The sequence below is a fragment of the Vidua chalybeata genome, chromosome 7, assembly GCF_026979565.1.
Source record: "Vidua chalybeata isolate OUT-0048 chromosome 7, bVidCha1 merged haplotype, whole genome shotgun sequence".
NCBI lineage: Eukaryota > Metazoa > Chordata > Aves > Passeriformes > Viduidae > Vidua > Vidua chalybeata.
Genome location: NC_071536.1, coordinates 32,019,269 through 32,042,017, shown reverse-complemented (window position 1 = coordinate 32,042,017; position 22,749 = coordinate 32,019,269). Strand labels below are relative to the sequence as shown.

Here is a 22,749-nt window from a genome sequence, read left to right as displayed (position 1 = left end):
ATATCAGCTCTGGAAATGTGTTTAATGTGCAAAGGGGGACAGGAAGGAGAATTTTTTCTTAGTTTTGCTCTCTCCATGTAGCTACTGGCTTACAGCTCGATGCCTGGGCAGGAGCAGGACCAGCAGTGCTCCGTGGCATTGGTCCCCATAAACCCACAGCAGCTGAAGCTGATCCAAACCCTTGTGCACCTGATTCCCAGGAACCCAGCTCTGCTTGCGTGGCCATTTGCTGTGTGGGTGGTTCTTCTCAGCCCCATTTAGACAAGTTTGTTCATAATTCTCCTGTATTGAATTTGATGTCAAACTTGATGGCTTGAGTGAGTGACAGGAGTTGTTTGTTTTAGTAATATATTGCAGGAGTCCCCAGAAGCACAGGGGAAGAGCAAATTTCCTGTTCTGCAAATATGCAGCAGAATTTATTTCTTGCCAAAACTTAAAGACTGTATAATTACAAAGAGTTTGCTAACCCACTCTTCATACACCTTGTGCCCAGTGGGGTGTACCCAAACTGGCATGGCTGGGATTCAGGAAGCCTCTAAAGCCTCGCTGAGCTGCCCTGATTCAGGGCAAAGAGGTCACTCTCCTGCTTTTCAAGTTTCTGTCCCAGTGAAAGACAAGGGATCTACGTGTGGAAATGATCTGAAAATTTAGTGTGCTGGCCAAAACGTACTAAAAAATTCAGAATGACTCTCCTGATTTCTGTTTCAGTGCTCTACATGGTAGAAAACGTTCATGCAAAGTCCTGAGTTTTAATTATGTGATTATGTGTTTTATTGTCCAGGAGCAGAACTTCTGCTCAGTGTAATAGCTGCTGATTTTTTTTCAACTAAGCGCTGAAGGTGGAAGTGGCAGAAGAGAGTAGAGCTGCACTACTTGGTTCTAGTAGTTAGTTTTTTTCTGTAGAAAAGGAAACATATTTTTTCTCTTCAGGAATATCAAGCTAACACTTCAAATTGTCAACACTCACTATTAAGTTGAAAAAAGACAGATTGTTATTTTATGTCTTAAATGAGATGTGTATTTGACTATGTGCAATTAATAGATGAGGACAAACTAGGGTTAAATCCAATAAAACAGATACATCCTGCATAAAAAGATTAATGTGGTAATGAAGACCAGAGAAGTAAGTGTCAGAGTTTTTATATCTGTTTCTGACCCTCAGCTGTACAAGTGTATCCAGGCTAGTTGTTCTAGTAAGAAAGGGGACTAAAGGAGTAGAGCCTCTAAAGGCTGGCACTTAGAGTTGAGCTGAATTTGGTCTCTGGAAACACAAAGAGAAATTCAAATGGACCTATTACTGAAAAGTGATAGTGCAAAATTATATCAGGTGGAGACAAAGTCTTTTAGTTATTTCATTTTGACCAGCAAATGAATTAAAAACTGCATGAAAAATTGCTTGTTTTTTTTTTTTTTTTCATGTTCTGCCAGTTACCAGACTTTGAAACTCAGGCTGGCCCCTGAAAGCTGAAAGTTGAGTCAGTTCTTTTGAGTGTGTGTGTGTTACCAGCACTTACAAAGATTTTGTAGTGGCAGCTCTGTTAAAAATACCATAGAAGATGTGCCAGCTAACAGAAAAGCCACAGCATTTCCCTATTGCCTATGGCAGTGCCTGCAGTGCTAGAGGGGCAAATATGGAAAACAGACACATTTGTCAGAAAACAAAAGCAGTAGGACTCTGGGATCAATGCAAGGAACAGCTGAGTAAATAAGGCACCTTTTTTTTGCAGTTACTTACCAACCATAAATGGACTCTACAAGTGGACACAGAAAAACTGTAATAAGATCTGACATGTTCATGAGGAATGCTGTAAAGAGCCTGAGGAAAATAAATGCTGTATGGAAAGCTAGCAGCAAAGTAGTGATGCCAGAAGTGTTGAATGTGTCAGCTAAGAAAGGCAAATAGAAGAGTGTGTGTGAAAATGAAATTACTGTTTTATTCCAGATCTGTGGGGGTCTGATGGCACTGCTGGCTGCTCTGAGCCACATCTTATGACTGGCATGGTTAAGTTCTACTTCTCTCAGCCTCATAAATTTTCTTTGACCTTAGATCTATTTCAATTAGCTCTTTGACATCCTATTTACTAGCAGGAAATACAAACACATGAATGAGACGTGCAGAAAGTGAGGAAGCCCTAACACCCCCCAGCATCAGGGCAAAAAACCACATACTATCCTAACCTGTGAGTAAATCCCAGAGCTCCCTGTGGCACCAGAGTTCCACTGACCAATCCATTCAAGCCAAATAAAACTCTCAGAAGTGTGGTTTTTCCTGTTTTTTTCCTGCTGCCTTAACTCCTATCTCACTAACACAGATCCAAGCGGGAAATGCTCGATTCAGCCCCATGCTTGTTCTGTGAGCATTCAGTCCTTTAGAAAAGAAACCATTTCTATCATCTAAAGGCCATGTTGGTCAGTGACAGAGGAGGCAGGCACACAGGCACTGCAGATAAGCAGGAGGCATTTAGGACGTGGCTGTGTCCCTGTTGGGGGTTGCTGTCACCCCGGCCAAGTGGGCTGGGATTATTATTATATAATAATATATATTATTATATGTAAGTAATCCCATGTATATTATATGGGATTACATATATATAAGCTCTATCTTCTGCTTCATCACACCCCACCAGGTTACTGCAAAGCCCTGCTGGGGGCTCAGTTAAGCCTAGGCTGGTTCCTGTGCTGAGTCTCAGGCAATTCTCTGCTGACTGCAGAGGCTGGTGGCCTCCAGCTGCTGATCAGGAGGGATCAGTCTGGGGCAGGGACCTTGGCTACCAGCACAGCTGGATCTGCCTGGTGGCTGGGCCCCCCTTGGGGCTCGTGCTCTGGTCCCTTCACTGCACACTTCAGGGAGTGGAGCAGGAAGTGCTGCATTGCTTCATGTGGGTTCCATAGGTTAAAATCCATACCAGCTGTGCAAGTGTAGCATGAGTGACACATCACCTTGCATTGACTTTTTTACCTGTCCCTTCTCTTCTGCTCTTTCACAAATTGTTATTTCTGCTGGACACTATTCTGTGGGGCAATTGAGAGGCATTTTAAAAGATTTTATTCCATTATCAGTCTCGATGAAGGGTGAGACATAAGAGATGTAAAACTCAATGCCATTCCATCAGAAGCCAACCTATTTCCTGATTACAATACCTTATAAATGTTCTTCAGCCTATTAGTTTTTGCCATACAATACTCTTATTACTTCTAACACCAGTCACCTATGTTTTTACCCCACATGGTCCTGCTACAATGCATCTTTCACAGTTCTAATTCTTTAAAATATCTAGTCTTTTTGAAAAGTTACATTTTGAAACTTGTTGCAACTTTTTTCTAGTTCCATTTCTCTCAATAATGCCACCTCTATTCCATGACCTTCCAAAGTCAACTTCCACTATAACTAGTTCTTTTAAATGGACAGGCATCAATGTTTGAGAAATCAAAGTCCATCATGACTATGAATTCATAGTCTTCAATTCACTTCTCTCCCCCCACTGTCTGGCCTTCATAGTTCATTTGCAAGGATGCAAAAAATACTGTTCTGTGGTAATGTTTACATAATGGCTTATCAAAATATTGTTACCTGGTTAGAATGGATTTAAATAAGTCTTCTGAGTCTGAGCTGACCACTGTTTGCCACAATCCATGGAATTATCTTCTATAGACACTCCAAACAATGAAGACAGCACCTAGAAAATACATGACTTTTAAAAATATTTTTGTACATCTTTCTTAACGATGGGATACCCAGGTTTTCAGACCTCAAGGATTCTCTTCACTCCTTCCTCCTGAAGTCTGTGTCTAGGCTGAAATGTCATCCAAACTGACAGCGGATGAAAGCAAATGAAAATAAATTACTTAGCTATGAAAGAAACCAGTGCCACATCAAAAATTAAATGTAATCTCAGCAAGTGGAATTTACCCTAAATCATGTGGCCTGAGGCTCACCTCGTGCACCTACCCAGAACACAGTTGTTGCTGTAGGTCACAAAAAGTCCAAAGAACTTGTAATGTACTTGAGACAACTTCACACAAATCTTCTGGCCCTCGCTGCAAGACTTCTGATCCAAGAGGGAGTTTCTGCTTGCCAAATATAGAAAATATTCCAGGAGATGAGGCATATTCTTGAACTTGGATCCTTGTTGGATCGTTTATTTCTCATTGTTGGGTTCATTTATTTCTTATCTTTGTGAGTTTGTTCCGTGGCCTGTTTGTTCAGATAAATCCACTAGAAAGTGGCTGAGAAGCCTGCAGTCTGTCACCAGCAGAACATGCAGGCTATACCTGTGTTCATGTCTTGGTGCCAGTTTTATTTATTCACAGATACAGTTTTGTTCTTATGATAAACTCAAGTTCCAAAACCTCGGTTCTATTTCTGTGAGCTGGAGCATTTGTTTTGCCAGACAACAATTTACCTTCTGTTTTCTGGGTTGCTACGCTGATATCCCTTCAGGAAATGTTTGAGAATTGCAGATCTGGTAGAAAATTGTAGGAGAATCAAACAACTGACACTGACTCAAACAACTGACACTTTGCTGGCCCAGGTGGGTTGGCTCTTGCAGGTTGTTCTCAACACACATTCCTTTGTGCTGTTTTATGGTTCAAACACGATTATTATAAAACTTTTGGAATCAAACAAGTAGAAACATAAACAGAGATTGGGGATTTTTTTCTTGTTTGCAGCTGAAATAGGCAAAGCTCTTTGTAAACAAGTTATCCTGATTATAAAACTTTGTTTCTAATAAGAATATATTGTATATACCCTGTATAAAAAAACTAAACAACTCTATGCCTAGTTTGAAATCTTAGTGTAATGTAAGTCACCTTACCATAAAAAGCATGTAGCAAAGAGCTTGAAATTATAATTACCCACTGTAATCTAAGATGTTTCAGGAATTTTTTTTCCTTTTTTTTTTTCCTTAGCAGTGCCACTCTTTCTAATTTTGTTATTGACAGAGTTTTTTGCTTCACACTTTTGAATACTAGGTATTTATATCTATCTTAATACAGTTTGCAAGTTTTTATTTAAACTTGAAAAACATTTAATTATGTTTAATTTAGAGAAATGAGATTTCTTTAATTGCTGTCTGTAGAAGCTATTAGAAGCTCAATTACATTTGCAAATTCATTTTTAAAAGTGTTATCACTTAAAGATTACTAATTTTAAAAAAAATCATGACCTGACTGTATGGGACTTCAGGTTCACTAATAATATTCTCTCTACACCCTTCAAACTATAAGAAAATAACCATTAAAATGGAGGAATGAATTATGCTAAGAACTGAAGCAAGTCTTCAAAATTGGGCTACCAATTGTGAATCTGAATAAATAGCAATAGTTTTATTAGGGAGACAAGAATTTCGAAATATGTATTACTTGCCCACATTCAACACTGCAGATGTGACTGAGAGATGAGCTTTAAGGAGCTGAGGGAGTGATGGCTGCTGGGTGCAGGTGTTCCACCTGTGTATCCTACCTGTGCATCTGCTGCTGCCAGGGCTGTGTCTGCAGCTGTGTCCCCAGGACAGAGTTCACTTCAGTCTGCTAACTTCTCCAAGACTAGGAGGGGCATTTTTTGCTATTTCATTTCTTTTCCCAAGGTGGCTCTGATATTTGGTGGCCTGTCATTGGGTGCTTCACAGAGTTGAAGAGCTGCTGGGCAGTCAGAGCTCCCTTTTGGAGCAGTGGCTGCTCTCCCCAGCTCCTGGAGGGGATGGGCAGACAGTGCTGCTCAATATCCAGCTCTCAGCCAAAAGGTTTTATGAGCTATTTAATTTTTTCCCCTTGTAAAATAAATGTTATCACAACTCCAACTATATATACAGTACTGCTGGTGTAATAGCCTGCCTAATTCAGATTAATTGTAGGCTTGCAATGATAAAGGAGCTTTAGCACAGCAGTTATTCTGTCGCACAGATGCAATTAAAACCATATCAATGCAGTATAAATAATGCTAAATTAAGTTGCTGTCCCTCCACATGGTGGCAATTTTGAGCTAGTGCACAATGAAATCTAGCATCTTACTTTGTTCAGAAGGAGTAACTACACCAAGAAACAGTTTCTAATTTCCTTGAATGGCTCTGGAGCAGCGTTATCACCCAACAATATGAAGTGTGTAAATTGCTGTCACCAAAATATCACTAATAATAATAATAATAATAATAATAATAAGCATTTCCTGTTTTTTTATTCATCTTAGGGGTAAGAAAAGCTTGAGGTTTACATCTGAAAGTCATGGGATACTTGTGCTATTCTGAGATGAAGCCAAAGAGACAGATGTGCTAGCATATAGAAATTTCATAGCGGAAAATTATTTATTTGCTTCAAATTATTTCATTTTAACTGGTTTCAAGGCATTTTTAGAAAATTCTAAAACAAATTATTTAATGTCAGTTAGGTTTTCCTCTGATTTTTTGGGCAGTCTGTCATTTTGGGAGCAGAACGCTGTTCTCAAGAGCCATCATTTTTTTCTTATTGGTATGAAAAAGCTAGAAGATACCAGCCTAAAATTAGGATACTGCTTTTTATACTATTTATATCTTACTGTTGCAAAGCTGTAGCAGGAATAAGTTTAAGAAAATCGGTTACATCATAAAATAATTGGGGAAAAATGTAGAGATTTAATATAAACCACAGCAATATCTTCCTTAGCCTCTGTAGTACAAGTCTGTCAGGTGAAAGGTGAAATGAAAAAATTCATTTTGATTGCAAAGCAGCCACACAATCTCACCATTTACTTTCTTATTTTGAAGAGACGTGGAAGTAGAGCTACCTCTCCTTCCATGAACCCTCCAAGTGTTTATGTTATTGCTGTTTTCACTTCAGTGCTTCACTGTGCTTTACAAACACCTGTAACTTCATCCCTGGGAAGGCTTTGGATGTTTAAGTGTATTTGCCAGTATTCCAAGTGTAGCTGAAAAGGTAATGAGGGACAAAGGCATATTAACTGCCACTCTTGGAAAGCCCTGCCTTCAATAGCTGATTAATTTAATCAGTGTTTCTTCAGTAAAATAATTCAGCTTTAAGCAGCCTGTAAAAGTTGTAATAAGCACAATAAGCAGTGCACTTCTCTCCATTCTATGGGGGAATGTTTTTTCCTGCTGACAAAGTCCACTACAAGGAATGCTGCAATGTTCTGCAAAGTTGTTTGTCAGTGCCTGGGTTTATTTTTGCAGAGAAGTATTGATTACAGAATGAGAAACATTTGGTTTAACAGGGATCGATGAGTAGCAAACAAAGGACACTGAAGTTTGACTCATTTTAATTTGAACGAAAATACAGTACCCAGTGCAATTCATGATGAAATAAAAAATGATATATGCTCTCTGATTTTTAATCACATTTCTTTCCTGTCATTTGTGAGTGAGATAGGTTCAGACAGGGGACTGTAATATCCTGTGTGCTGGATTTGGGACCAGGCTGCATGTGAGGAGTTTGGGGGGAGAGCACTGGGCTTTGAAGGAGGGGCACAAGCAGGTCCACCTGCCTCTGGAGAGAGGGGAAAAATCTCACAAAGAGATTCCACCCACCTTCTGTGTAAGATAGATAAGGGTGAACCACCTTGGACTCCTTGATCTGTTTGATTTGCAAGGCCCAAACACAAGCTCTTACAAAATACCTGTAACACAGGGAACATCTGTACTTCCCTTTCCTCAGCTGCTTGGGCCGTGAGCAGCTGGGGCTCAGGAATATTTTGTGGCACTTGAACAAATACCATTTGATCACCAGGCATTTCGTTGGGAGAATTAAATATTCATTGCATCAGAAAGAATGAGTTACTTTGTTAAACCAACTGGGAGACCAAGTTGCAAATCCCAGTTTCTATTTCAATTAATATTTCGTAATTGATTATTGAAAAATGGAACTGCTTCACCATCCCTCTCTCATCTCTTGTCCCAGGCTGTTCTATGGCTCCTGCCTGTAGCAGTCTTTCAAAAGGGCATTCAAGGGTGATAGGATAGTGGGCTTGAATACTTTGAATGTGCATATTTATTCATAAGAGTATTGGGCATTGACTTTGCTAGAAAAACTAATTTTAGTGTGCTTCTAGTAGCTGCTATTTGTTTACTTCATTCAGTTGTCTTTGTTGTCTACTCTGTGTCTACATTATCTCTGGCTCTTTTAATATATTAAAATATTTAAAAAATATTTTATTATTATTATTAAATAATTTTATTAAATATTATTAAAATATTATTATTATTTTAAAATATTTTTAAAATATTTTAATATTTTCTTTCTATAATTTAAATTCATTGCAAAGTATCTGTTTGAAATCAATATTAATTACACAGAAATTGTGACCCTCTTTAGCAAATGCTTTAAAGTAGTTGTTAAAAATTTAATGCGAAGGTTATTAGCCTGATTTTGGGCAACATTAAGCCTGTGCTAAATATTCTCATGGAGACTTTTTTTGACAAAATACTGGTCCCATATTTGCATATTTAACAGCACCATAGTAAACCCTTTCTTACGATGCACTGGAGAAGCAAAGAACAAATTCAAGACTAGAAGATTTTTACTTAACCAGTAGCTCTTTCCCCTACTTATATAATCTTAATGATGAGATTTCATGTGTGCCTCTTTTAAGACATTTTTGATATTTGAACTAATCAGTCAGGTTATATCTAGCTGTTCTGAAGAGCTGCTTTTCATAAGACCCAAGGATAAGCTAAAGAGAAGGAGGAGGGAGCAGTTCCTAATGGAAGTGCTGGGCTGTCCCTGATGGACAGCCATGCCCTGTACAGCCTGCATGGGGTGTGTGTGTGTACCCCACACCTCTAATTCTTCACTTGCAGTCATCTTTAGCTTTAAATCTTGACAGACATAGATGCTTTTCTTTAACATACAGATAAAATTATTGATTATGATTGTAATTTTTTAATGAAAAAATTAGCAAGTTAAAAAAGAAAATGCTTTGATGTGGGTAGGCTGACCTCAGCCTTGGGTCAGCTTTGCTTCTGCTTCCCATCCTCAGCAGAACCTGGGAGACAAAAAACTACAAAAAAGTTTGTACACAAAGATAAAGACAGGGAGATGGAGACTTTTGGAATGAGAAATCTGCTTGAGTTATTTAAATGCTTGATCCCAATGAGGAAAAATCAGCAAGTACTTCTCTAAAAAGTATTTTCATGAAGTTGGTCCTGTCATTCTGATGAGACATTTGATGATTTTACCAGCAGTAACAGGTAAAGGAGGTAAAACTCCAAGTCCCTGACTTAGGCGGCTTTAGTGTCACCCATGTCTAGATTTAAAGTTAACAATGAAATAGCCCTGAAATGAAAAAGAGGTAAGACATCAGCATTTCTGTGCCCAACCCTGCCATGCCACACATTCCCTCTGTGTGCTGGTGTCAGGCCGTTCAGAAGCAAAGGAGCTGTTGTGCATCCCTCACCCCACAGCACCATGTGCTGCTGTCTGCCTTCCAGGCTGCCACCTGCCCCATCCACACTCACACTTCTCACTCATCACACCAGACATTGGCACTTTGGTAGAGGGTGAAAGGGCCGGGTGCTGACATTTGTGGCACATCCCAGGGTAATTAAGGGAGACACAAATGGTTGAGCTCCTCTTGGCAGACACCTGTATGGCTGCACAGGCTTAGTCCTTAGACTGAGAGCACAGCTATTAACCAGTAGCTCTGAGAATAAATGGTCCCTCTTGGTCTCTTCAAGGAGTGCTGAGGAACAAGTCACATTTCTGTGTCAAACACACGCGCTCCTTCCAATCTAGTCATAAATAGTTTTCATGCATTTTGTTTTGATAGCGAGTAGCTCAGATTGGATTCCTTCCTTGACTTTTAGAAGATGACTTAACGTGAGGTACATGTCCCTGCCTGGGTGAGGAATGAAACATTTTGACACGAACATTTCTACAGCTACACAAGAAGGAGCTTGCTGAAGTGCAGCCTCTGGCTCAGGAGCATAATGAGCAGCCCGGGAAACTTTGTTCCGTGTTAAAATATTCTGGTACTTGCATGAAAGTATCAGGAGAGTTTGCTAACACTGTCTTTCGCTCTAGTTTATTCACACGAATTTTTTGCCTGTTTGGAAAGTTATCAGGAATTTGTCTGGGTGGTGTGATGAAAGTCAGGCTCTCTGGGGAGACTGAAAAGGGGAAGCAAGAATCAAGTAAAGGTTATGTTTCTAAGAAGGGAAGGGTACAGCTGTGCTGCAGAAGGCAAGGAGAGGAAGTAGAGAAAAATAGTTTGAGCAGAGCTTGTGGAGAGAAGAATCTGCAATTAAAGAGGAATTGGCAAGTGGGAATACATAACTTCATTGGAAGATGGCAATGATTTTTCTAGTGTTAAAATGAACTGAAGCATTTCACATGACACTTTTTTAATTCAACCTTTTCTTCACATAGGATGCTAATTCTATTACTTTCTATTAAGCTTATTTTCACTATAAAACCTTTAACCAGTTCTGTTTATTTCTTCTCACACACTTTTTTTTTGCACAGGAATAAGTGGGGTTAAGCACAGAGGAGCCTATAAAGTGCATTATGTCAGCACAAAATTCCTGCAAAGTTCAGGGATATGTTTTCTTCCAGAAGACAAAAAAATCTAAAAAAATCTCTTTTTTTAATCCTGGCCTTTCTGTATGTTAGGCTCACTTCTCTCTTCTGACACTTCATTATGGATTTTCTGGGTTTGAATAAAAATCTACTTCTCTTTTCTGGTGGATAAGGTCACTACTTCTGGGAGCTACTTTCTGTGTGTAGTATACTTTAGTGTTTTGTGTCCTGCAGACTGAAAACTTCCCAAGTGTGGGTGGTCTCTTACACCTTTTTCTCCCCACTTCACACTATTTATTGTCTGTGATCTGACTGAAAGCAGATCTGCTTTCTGCCTGCAAGAAATGGCAGAAGTGCTGCAAGGTTGCCAATAAATTCTTGTGAAGAATCCTGGCAGGAAGGGCTGATGGTGTTGTTGCAGTGCAGGTGTCCTGTGGGCAAGTCTTGGCCCCATTCCTACAGGAGGGTTTTGGTAGCTAGGAGGAGAACTCAGAATTTCAGGGCCATAGGTCAGTGCTGTTGTTTCTGGTCCTGTAGACTTGTGACTGGTTTGTTGTTCATCCCTAAACCTGAAAGGAGCAGGAGTTTTGTACAGCAACAGTACATGCTCATGTAACTAATAATGTGTTGTAATTCTTGCCCATGGGTGGCAATTGGAACTGGACATTTAGCTCATGGCAGAAGTTCCTAATGTTTAGGGATTTCATTCCTGAAATGTTATTGTTCTTGTAATGCACGTGTTGCTCGTTTAAGAGTACTTTTCTTAAGGTAATTCCTGTGTTCTTTCTTCTTAAAAAAAAGTCCCCATGTGGATGGATTTGCTGATCTCTTTGTGTAGGATGTGTGTTATCACACAGCCTTCCCCAAGTGACTAGAAGGAGTAAATGGCAGCAACAGCATTCTCTGACCTATCAGCAAGAGGTAAATGAAACTTAGAAATAGCTTGCACAGCTCTTTGACCTGCAGGGAGAAGTTTGGGTTTGTGAATCTGTGCTGTCTATGCAGTTCTCTTCCGGAAGGTGTGGGTTTGTCATGAGCAGGAGCGTGGCTGTAGGTACAGCACAGTCCTTCTGCAGGACAGGCAGTGGAGCTGTGGCAACCTGCAAAACACCTTGGCAATGAGATGGAGAACAGGAGACTCATCTGCTTGTTAGAGAGTCACTTTTTGTCTGTCCTACCCATGGAGATCTGGCTTTGTACATCATGTGGGAAGATTTATTTGGGGACCAGAGCATGGTCAGCATAGCAGACAGGCAGAGATGGTTGCTGTGTAGGTACACGGTGTGTGTGGTAATTGGGCTGCAGCCCAGCCTCATCCCCAGTGGGTAGAGCTGTGAGAAGCAGGTGAGCAGCACTGACAGCAGTGAGCCATGGAGTGCCCAGGGGCACTGAGCAACCACCAAAGGGAACAGAGGACACACAGGTGCCATGCATGAACATGAGGGTATAAAAGGTTGGGCTAAAGAACAAGAAGAGCAGATGCTTGTAGCCTTTAGTGCAAGAAGTGGTTTGAAGTGTTCTGATGTGATAAGGTGTTGCTCTGTTTGGGTGAATGCTTAAAGCTTTCTGAAGTTGTATGGTGATACTCTGTGTGTGGCCATCTTGACTGTGGCATGTGCTGTGGCACTGCTGTATCACAACAGAGATCATTGTGGCTGTTGGGATGCTGACTAAGCCTTGAAGGCATGTCTGATTTTCTGGTTTACAGTCCTTGTTGTAGTTTAGCTCTACTGTGTCAGGTAGCTCAGGAACAGCCTTGGCTCAGCTTGGCCACTCAGGTGTTCATTGTAGAACCTGAGTTTACTCCAGCGTGGCTTCTCAGTTCCTGTAGGAACAGCTGCATACTTGGTTTTAAGCAGTTTCTGTAGACACCAGAAGATATTCTGAAAGCTTTTCTTAAGTCCTAGGTGGTAGTTATATAATGTAATTATATAACTTTTATGTAATTTTCCTTGTTACAAACTGACTCAGGTGGTCCTAGATGTCCCTTTAGCAGCAGTGAAGCTTCCCTGCAAGAGAAGATGCTGACAGCATTCAGCAAGAGTTCCTGGAGCAGGATCACTTTGAAGTTGGCATTGATGGGATCTAAGCTGGAGCAATACTGACTGCTGTGAATATTCTTCCCATATCATCAGCCTGACATCCTCTGTGAGCCAATTGCTGTCTTCTGCCTGGTGCTGAACTCTCTGCTCTTCCTCCTGTGGCAGAAACTGAGGATTACTCAGCACCTAGCAGAACAATGTTTAGATAATTCAGTTAGAACAATGTATTTATTTGCCAGTAATTTGTTTCTTATTGTGCAGTTTTCCATTTTCCAGGTATTACATACGGGCAACCAGAAAGAACCCCTCTGTTCTCTGAGTAATTTCCCCAAGCATATAGATATTTCATTTAAACCTTTGCAGCCTCCCTTTGTGGCATCTCCTTATTTATCACTGTCTTTAAGATCTGTTTTCCGCTTGGCAATGTTCATATTTTTGGTCCCCTGGTTACTTCTATTGTAAATTATTATCCAGTAAGATTTATAGCTGTGAGATTTGTACAAATAGCCTGTCTCCCCCATTTAATGGCTTATCTCTAAGATACCTTTGTTATTTACTAATGAAACTGTATGGATAATTTTAATACACATTTTTGCAGGTGTGTCATGAAAATTAAGGTCAGACATGGTATTACATCAGGCTGTCTGACAGGCTGCAAATCTCCCAGCACCACTGTAGCTTTACAGTGACCTGAGCTGTTCCTAGGCATGGGAACCCCATCACTGACAGAGAATAATGTAGTGCCACGTAAAATCCTTGGGGGCTTTATTGATTTGTTTTCTCATTTAAATTCACAAGGATAAAATTTAATTTCCCTTCATTTGTTTAACAGGGGTCACATGGAAAAGCCTGTAAATACATTTTTTTTTAATCGCAGTAACATTTTTAATAACTTTCAGGTTAATTTTTCTGCCCCTCTTAAATCATATTTAGCCACTATTGAAAAAAGATTTTAAAGTCTTTAGGTACCCTTTATATGATGTTCTTTGTTTATTTTTTTAAGAAGGGTTAGGCCATGACATATATAGATTTATCCCGGTAGTGCTGTATGTTATGGGTTGAATTTTTGGGTCTTGTGTTTTAAGAATTAGCAAAACCCATGTCCTAGTTGCCTTTGAGAGATGTTAGTGATATTAATGACAGTTTGATTGCTCTCGTATTGGTTTGATTTGTACTCAGATTTTAAAAACATATTCATTATCGTAGTATTTCACTAAGTAAATTCAAATAAACTCTGTTCTACTGATAGGGGTCCTCCTCTCAGCCCAAAAAAGAAAACCAGTGGCTGCAGAATTTCCTCCTTGTGAGGCTGAAGCATTCAGGGATGGGTGACTAGTTGACCTCTTGATTTGTTTCATGCTTCCCATGTCTGCATTCAAGCAAGATGGGTCACAGATCTCAAATATATTTATTTTGAATGGAGGTAAAGGAAAAGCACTTTGGAGGAGAGGGTGGGTGTTTGTTTTTTAATATGCTGACATCCATGAGTGAGCTGAGGAAGGGTAGCTCCGTGTGGTGGGATATTCTAGAAAAATTCTTTGCTCTGTAACGTTGCTGTACAACTGGTTTAGTAGGGTAATTATTTTGATTTTATGATTATTTTTCCCAAATTAAATCTCAATTTCTTTTCCTAAAAGTATGCTTTATGTAAAATTAATGAATAAATTTTTATGGTATTTCAGCGTGAGAAGCTGATACATGAGTTGGAGGAAGAAAGGCATTTGAGACTTGAGAGTGAGAAAAGATTACGGGAGGTGACGCTGGAGTCGGAGCGGAGCAGAGCCCAGATGCGGGGGCTGCAGGAACAGTTTTCCAGGTATGTAGCCCGAGTAAACTGCATTCAGAATATGGCAAAAACATCCTTTGGTGCAGAGACTTTGTCCAGACCTTTTGATAACTTGAATGGATCTAATCTAAGGCAAAACCTCCTCTCCCTCAGAAATTCCGTAAACACCACATTGGCTAAATGTTTGTTGGAATACTTATGAAGTTTATGCCATCATTTTATGGGGTGGTGAAATTTTTCATTTCTAGGGATTTTGTGTTTGCTAGAATTCCCAGTAATTTTCTAAGTGTAGCTCTTCACTTCTCAAGAAGTATGTGTCACTCATGACACATACTGACAGTCATGTCAGTATGTGGCTGTTTGTGTCTTGTAAGCAAGAATGGGCTTGGTCAGTCTGAATAAAGAGAGGAAGAAAAAGTGAAGCCTTTTGGCAGCACTGGGCAAGCTCATCCTGCTTGGACGTACTTCAGATCTCTTCCTGCATTGCCTGGGCCACAGCTTAGGGCTAGAACAGAGCTCCATTTACAAGAGAACCAGTTTAGAACAGAGATTAACACAAACCATTTGTATGATAATAGCAAGGATTTGAGTTATTTATTGTTTTCATGATGCACGATGAGATCTTGTGCAGCAAACAGATTTTTTTGGTTGTTTTTGTCATGTGCACAGAAACAAAACAATCCAAAAAATCAAAAGTGACAATGGAATTTCATGTATATTTTCCATCGAGACTGAATATTAATTCCTTCCCTTAGACCACTGAATTGTTAAAAGCTCAAGTTCAGCTTAATAAGGTGAAAAAAACCTGGAGGGTTTTTTTTTTTTTTTTTTCATTGGTTAGGTTTCTTGGCGTTTTAGGATTTTCTGCTTTGGGCATTTTTTCCTTATTTCCTTGGTGTTTGCAATGCTGCTCCTCTGATTTGAATCTGGGTTTCTAGGCAACACTGCAAAAACCATTGATAGCAATAATAAAACTTGTTCTCCTCTGTTATTTTGTGTTTGGAAAAATTTGCATTAATTCTCTGCAGAATTCAAAAAACTATTTTAAAAAATCATAGTGTTCTGTTAATTCTGAAATTCTCCATTAAAAATGCTAAGGATATTTCTTTCTTTTTTTTTAGTTTTCTGTTGTTCCTCTTCATTGATCCTTGGTTTCAATTTTACTTATTCTGATGAGACTCCTGGAGTAATATACACAAAATAAATCCACCCCATGAGTATTCCTGGTTAGAATATTTTGCTCTATTTTATATTAATCTTTGTTTAAGGAAGAATTTCCTGAGGTCCTGGTTTTAGAACAGTATTATTGCTGCAATAGCTAGAAACCTGTGAAATTAACTTTGAAGGTGTTGGGGCCATGGTTAAGAAAAGAAGGGGTGAGGGGGAGCCAGTCTCCAGAGTGATGCTCCCCGTACCTTCACAAAATTTTAGCTGATGCATATTCAGATATTTTCAAGAGAGCTCTTCATTATTCCTGTGGAACTGCAGTAGTCTGATTCATTTCAACCATGGTTCTGAAAAGAAAAACTATTTTATTAGTCAGGATCCCTGAAGTCCACTATCTTCAAATTAATCCATTCTTTTTCTTTCACTTCTATTTGCAGAATAGTGTGCTCAGGTCTATGGAGAAGCAGAGGGACACAAGTTCTTTGAATTAAAGTTGGTTGTCTCTTTATGTCTGTCCCTCTGATTTAGATAAAGGTGAAGGGTCTCTAAATCAGCATTATGTTCTTTTTAAGGCTGTCTGCACATTGGCTAAACTGTTTGAAGGCAAACTTAAATATCATTTTTCTTTAATGGCAACTTGGTTAGACATGTTATTCCAGTGAGGAAAAGTCCTGCTAGCCTCATAAGGCTGTGGTTTTATTTTAGTCTAGGCCAGATGCTAGGAAGAGAATGTGTCACTTAAATATTTTGTTTTATTTTAAAACATTGTTTGTTATGATGAATATTAAAGGTTATTTTTGCCGATTTTTAGTAGACTATTAAGATATTTGCTTACACAAGCAGACTTTCTCTCTAAATTAGTGTATTTTTTCTTATCCTGTTTGAGCAAATAATGAACTGGAAGCTGGATAATCTCATGCTAGAGATTGTGTATTGTTTGAAGATTATATAACCTTTGCTTAATTTGAGCACAATTAAACAGGACAAGACAAATGATGATGGGAGGAAATGTTAAAATCAAGTGAAGAAGATGACTGGAGAATAATATTTTGGACTCGAACATTCTATCTTTCAGATGTGGCTAGATCAATGTAAGAACATATCCTACAGCATAAATCTTCTAAGCATGTGTAATTCCTGAACTGAGAGGATTTACCTAGACATTTCTACATATATTTCTATATTTCAAACTATTTTCTTTTTCATGAGGGAAAGAATGAAATATAATAGTTGGTGGTAATCTGCAAGTTGACCTTTGTAATCAGGAGAGCAATACTCCCTATTCCTAAATGAAATGGTGGGGAAGCTTTAATCTCATAAGCTTATGGTTTGAGATGGAGAACTTCAGAAGGTGAGGGGTTTCTTATTGAATGACATTTCTGTTGTTACCAAGTAAGCAATATTTCAACCTAGGAGTCTGAAATAAATCGAAGTTCTCTTTCTTAGCACCTGCATAAATCTGCCAGACCCTTAATGTGACACCGTAGTTAGTTTGATAAATATGTGATAACTGCTGAAAGAGCTTTTAAACTGAAGTTTCTTTTCCAGAATTGTTACATGTGTCCATGTAGTTTTAAATCTGCATTTTAATTTTATTGGAGATGAAATATGTTTGAGGTGCGGAGAAACCTTGCAGGAAAAATATTTAATACCAAACTTGGGTTTTTACACTGTAGTTGGATACTGTTATCTTTACATTGCCTTAGTATAATTTCACCTTGAGTTGAAATACTTGTTTTCTTTCTTAAACCCACTGAGATCTGTTGCTTTGCTGCTGCTGTTAAATTCCATGAGGCTCTTTTTGGCATGGCATTGTGTAGCTCAATGCACAGAGACCTACCCTATAAAAAGAAATCAGCCCAGTTTCTTCCAAGACAGTGCCATGCAGTCTGAGTTTCCCACTTTTGTTGTTATACACATTTACTTCCTTGTTGTTGGTTGGTTTTAGCTGTGCTTTTCCTACTTTCAGCATTTTCCTACAACAGTAGGAACAGAAATGCAATGACTCTGCCCACAGCAGTAGGTGTGATTTATGGTATCATTCTAAAAAGCACACTAATAGACACAATATAAATTGATTGCATTTCCCTGCTGTACATCAGTAAGCAGGAGAACTTGTTGTCTTTGGAATGCATACAGTTCAGGTGACTCTAAACTGGGATTAAATGTTAAAGCAGTAAAAGAGGTAGCTTTACTTAAGTTACTTTGATCACTGTTTTGGTCTGAATGAAACAAGTTCAATAAACTCTATTATAAAGTGTATCTGGAAACAGTAACTGAAGAGCCCATTATCAAATCTTAAAATCCCTTTTGGGTAAATTTCAAAAACTATTTCAGTTAAAGTTGTGTTGTTTATTGGTAGCAATGTCTGTGACTGGAAAATTGCCTCAGGCTTTTTAGATGTTATTGGTAAAGTAGGAAATGGTCCTTGTTTGATCTGCCAGGGCCCTGTGAATAGGATGAGTGCAATTCTCATTAGACTGTATATTCCCTTCACTTTAATACTGACTGTGGGGTTAAGCCTGTTGCTTCTGACAAGGGAAAAAATGACTGCTACAACACTTGGCATAAAAGAACGGTATGGTTGTAAGTTTAGGCACATCCTTCATGTATTTTCCAGTTATGGTAATTCCCCTAGCTCCACTCTGTCTTGTCAATAGGTGAGTGGGAATAACTGTTTTCCTTGCAGCTGTGATAAGGAGATTTTTATGCATTGCATCAGCATGTTGATGTGGAGTCATCACCTTGTAATTTCCAGGGTTTGCTTGATCTAGAGGTCACACCTGCTTTCACCTCTGTGGCCTTACTGCCATGGCTGGTAATCCACATCCATCTGAGGCCATGTCTGGGAAGTACACACCAGCTCAGCTGGCCCTGTGTTTGGTCACTTTGCCTAAGGTCAACCATTAGTAACATTTTAATCTAATTTCTGGGGAGATTAAAATGCTCTCCTGGCAGCTATTGATGGCATTCCTTTGATTTGGTCATAGCAGGGGTGAGTAAGGTGCCATGTGGGAGTTCACTCCTTTTCTCAGAGGGATATTACAGAGGAAGTTGTCTGCAATTCTCCTTTGTGTAGCTCTGCAGTGACCTCCTGTCGTTCTCCCTGCATGGGCTGTGTGTAGGGTTATTGTAGGAGACAGGCTGGCCCAGAGACAGTCTGTATCAAAGGCTGACCTTGTCATCCTGCCCTATGGTTTTAGGTACCACTGGATTTTAGGAGCTGGTACTGTATGAAATGTCACATCGGAGGAGAACTGGTGAATGAGGGTCGCACACAAGCGAGTTCTCCATGTCTGGTGTGTCTCTCCTGTTCACCTGCTCCTGCCTTGCTGCCAGCTGCAAGATGGGCACTGTCAAACCTGGGGAAAGTTGACCCTGAGTGGCTGCCAGGTGCCCACCCAGCCTCTCCCTCACTCAGTCTTCCAGAGGGCTGGGAGAGAAAAGAATGGCAAAAAAGCCCTCATGGATTACGAACAGGAGATCACTCACCAGCTACCATGAAGGGGAAAGATTTGACTTGTTGAAGAGTAATTTATTTTATTGCTAATTAAATATAGTGTAGGGTAGCAAAAAGCAATGACAAAACTAAAAACACTTGTTCCCACCCATCCCTTCTTCCCAGACTCAGTTTCATTCCTTCACTCTTGATTCTTCCACCTCCTCCCCTGAGCAGCAGGGTGGGTGTCAGGGTTGTGGGGGAAGCTGCTGGATGCTACAAGCCTCAGCCATGGTGTGAATGCTGCTTTGCTGGGGCTCTGACCCACTGCTTAGGGTATTGACCTTACTTTTGGATTAGAATTGACAGAGTTAAAGAATGAAGTTTCATTTAGATTAGCACTGTTGGGGTGAGTACATTAGTATTTTTATTTATGTGCATCTACAATGCTTAGGTACATATTTCATCTATAACAGTTACTCAGAACTGTCAAGAACCATTCTAAGACCCAGGAGCTTTTGTGTGAATAGTTTTCATCTGACAGAAAATAAAGGAATGGCTTTACTAAACTCATTAATCTAAGCCCAAAGAGGAGATTGCCTCAAGTTTTTGTGGAGTTTGACCTCACTCAGTTTCTGGGCTACTTTGTACGAAATATGCTGGTTTCCTGTTGTTTGAGCAACAAAAAGTAAAATGGAATTTTTGGCATTTTTGATACCAGACCAATGAGCAATGAGCTCAGAATGACTGCAGAGAGCGACGGAAGAGCCAGGGTAAACTTTAAGCACAGAACTCATGCCAGGACCAGAAATTATAGCAGATTTTAGTGCATGAGGTGTATTGACTTGTGTAGCACTTGCAGAGAGCAAAGGATTGCTTTGCTCCAGGCATTATTCAAGATGCACAGGGAGGGACCTGCAGTTCTCCATTTTCTGTGGACTCTGAAGGCACTGAGGCCACATGAAGAGCAAGCCCTATTTCAGTACCCAGTGCACTGGTAAATCATGTGGTGGTGTGTCATGACAGCCCTTAGCTGCTGAAAGCTTCTTGCGTGGGGACCAGGGGAATTGGTAATTTTATCTTCCAGAGGGCAAATCATGGTGATCTGTGTGCTCAGGAAATCCTGTGTCTGGCTTGTGTTTGTCTGTGTGCTCACAGGATGCATCATACTCATATTTCTGCAAGTTTTCATTTATTGCCTTTTACTGATTTCTCAGACATGAAATTATATGCTGCTTCTTGTTTCATTGGGATAGAAGTCTTCAAAGTCTAGTTTGTTCTTGTAAAAATCAGATCCATCTTTCTGAACCTGAACATGGAAAATTCCCTACTTCAGATTGTTTGTGTATCTTTGTCTTTTAAAAAAAAATTATCTACATTTCATAATATCTGTATGGCAAAGAATATTAAAGAGGAAATGGAGGAAATACCCAGACAGTGTGGTGATAAAGGCCTTGCAGTGGAATAATATTGTGGAAAGTCACCTTTGAAACCATGTTATCTACCTTTTTGAACCCAGTAATTCAAAGAAATCTGTGTAAATAGAAATTATGTCCCCATAAATTGATTACATTTAAACTAGGTAAGAACAGGTGAGAAAAAGGCCAGCAAAGATCAAGTGTTCTCTTAGGCTCTGTCATGGATGACTCTGCTAAAATAAAAGGCTGTCTTTTTTTTTTTAAGTGTCAGTCTGGTTTGAGCTACAGGACTGTCCAGCAGAGTTTTTCCCTACACCAACCCAGTGATTCCATCTCTCTTTGACTTCTTGTCCTAGCCTGTTGTGTTGTACATTGGCACTTTTTATTAATGACCCCTTTCTGATCTGGAAGTTATGGGACAGTTTTCAAACCTCCATTGCACAGCCTGTCACAGCTGGTGGTCTTTCCTGTGCTCCACGAAGTCACACATGAGATGTCCACACTTTGATTTCTTCAAAGAGTATTTGCCCTGGAGAGTCAGAAAGACACACATGTTTAAAATCAATATAAATAAGACTGATCCTTTGATTTCATGATTAGCTTTAATTGCTACCCAAACAACATGGATTCATCCCATTTCAGTTTACTGATCCTCTCAGACTTGTGGTTTCTTTTGTCAAATGATTGAAAACCTGTGCTCAATATGAAATTTGCAGATTATAGACTGTTTCTCTTTACTAATGGATCAGAGAGAAGCGTGACTTTATGATCACAATTTTTATGGTTGTTTTTCCTGTTCGATGCTTGAGGTGGCTTGTATTAGTAATTTTTCTGTACTATAAAACTTGTAAACTGTAAATGTAACATTAATGGGCAGTGGTGTGCATTCAGATTGATGGTGGTAGGTACAGAGCAAATTAAACCATGAGTGAATAATATGATTAAAAAGCTGACATAAAGTCAAATGATCTTCCTAGTTATGCTTCTCTTTTATAGACATGATTGGAATCTTCAAAGGTTCATTGGTTGACTGAGTCTGTTTTACCATTACAGTTTTACATCGAACTAAACCAGGGAGCCTACACTCCCATTTTAATTGCAAGCAGATAAAATCTGATCCTGAAAAGTGCTCATCCTTTTTAAGACTCCGGGGTGACTTCTGTGAATCTGATCTAGTGGGTGGTATCCCTGTCCATGGTGGGGGAGTTGGGAGTAGATGATTTCTAAGGTCCTTTACAACCCAAACCATTCTATGATTCACCTCTCATTAACAGCAGGAGGAAAAGAGTGTTCCAAGTACTTTTGGGAGTTTACTACCTTAAAGAGTAGAAAGATACAGATTTGTGGGAAAGAGGAGAAGATCATGAAACCCTGACTGTTGTCTGAGTAGAATAAAGAGGAATACTTTGTTTTGTTTTGATTTAAAGCAAGGGTTTCTGGTTTTCAGGTGTATATAAGGCAGGGAGGAGAAAAGACCTTTCACAAAAGTACTCTAAAGGAACAGTACAGGAAAACGGGCACAAACAGGTACAACACCTGTACCCAAGGGTGGGCCCTATAGATGGGGACTTCTGCTCTCCTCAGCAAGAAACTTCTGTGGAATCACATCTTTACTCACAGTTTGCATAGCTGGCTTTCTAATGCTGGTAAAGAGCTGGTCCTTGAATGTGACCAATGCATAATTTGCAAATATAATCAGTTTTTCATCCTGCTCAGTGTAACCTTTTATGTATCTCCACTAAGTAATGAAAATAGAATTATTTATCAGCCTGACTTGAGGTGGTAATGCATTTTTTCAACCTAGTAGCAATTCGTAGTCTGCATAGAGTGGATTGTTTCACAGAAGAATTATTATGGTAATTTTAATTTTATCTTAGAACTTGTAATTTTTCCATAGTATTGTTTAATGTAATGGGTTGTGCAGCAGTTCATTTGTTTTTCAGTGCTCAAATTTGGACAGGACAACTTAAAAATTTATTTTTAATCTTATTCTTTTACCAAAACATTTTGGGTATGTTTGCCTCTATGCACACGTTTTAAAATATCATTATTAAAGGTTGCAGTGATATAGTTAAAGCTGAAAAGCTATTATACTAGATGCATACTTTTGTGGAGTTTTGCTTTTCAGGGTATATGATAAACATTAAGAGAACAGGATGGAATTTTTTTCTCTTGTATTTATTGGCTTATAGACCTAGTTCTTCTAATTATTCATGCCTTACTCTGATACTGCATTTTCATAGTTACTCTACAAGTCTGTCATCAGGGATTTATCTCCTGAAGGCATAAGGAGTTTGTTTCAGCTGCATGAATGTTGCTTATTCATTTTCTTGACATATATCACATAGAGGAAAAAATGGGATTTAAAAAAGAAAAGATGCTTGGTTTCAGTCC

The 22,749-nt window shown here is 39.2% G+C and overlaps 1 protein-coding gene across 1 annotated transcript in view; it reads left to right on the top strand.

Moving 5' to 3' along the window:
* The window catches only part of NCKAP5 (NCK associated protein 5), a 354,946-nt gene that overhangs the window by 167,088 nt on the left and 165,109 nt on the right, over window positions 1-22,749 (top strand). Inside the window, exon 5 of the mRNA XM_053948355.1 lies at window positions 14,228-14,361. Within this exon, the coding sequence (XP_053804330.1) occupies window positions 14,228-14,361 (134 nt within the window). The remainder of the gene's footprint in view (window positions 1-14,227; window positions 14,362-22,749) is intronic.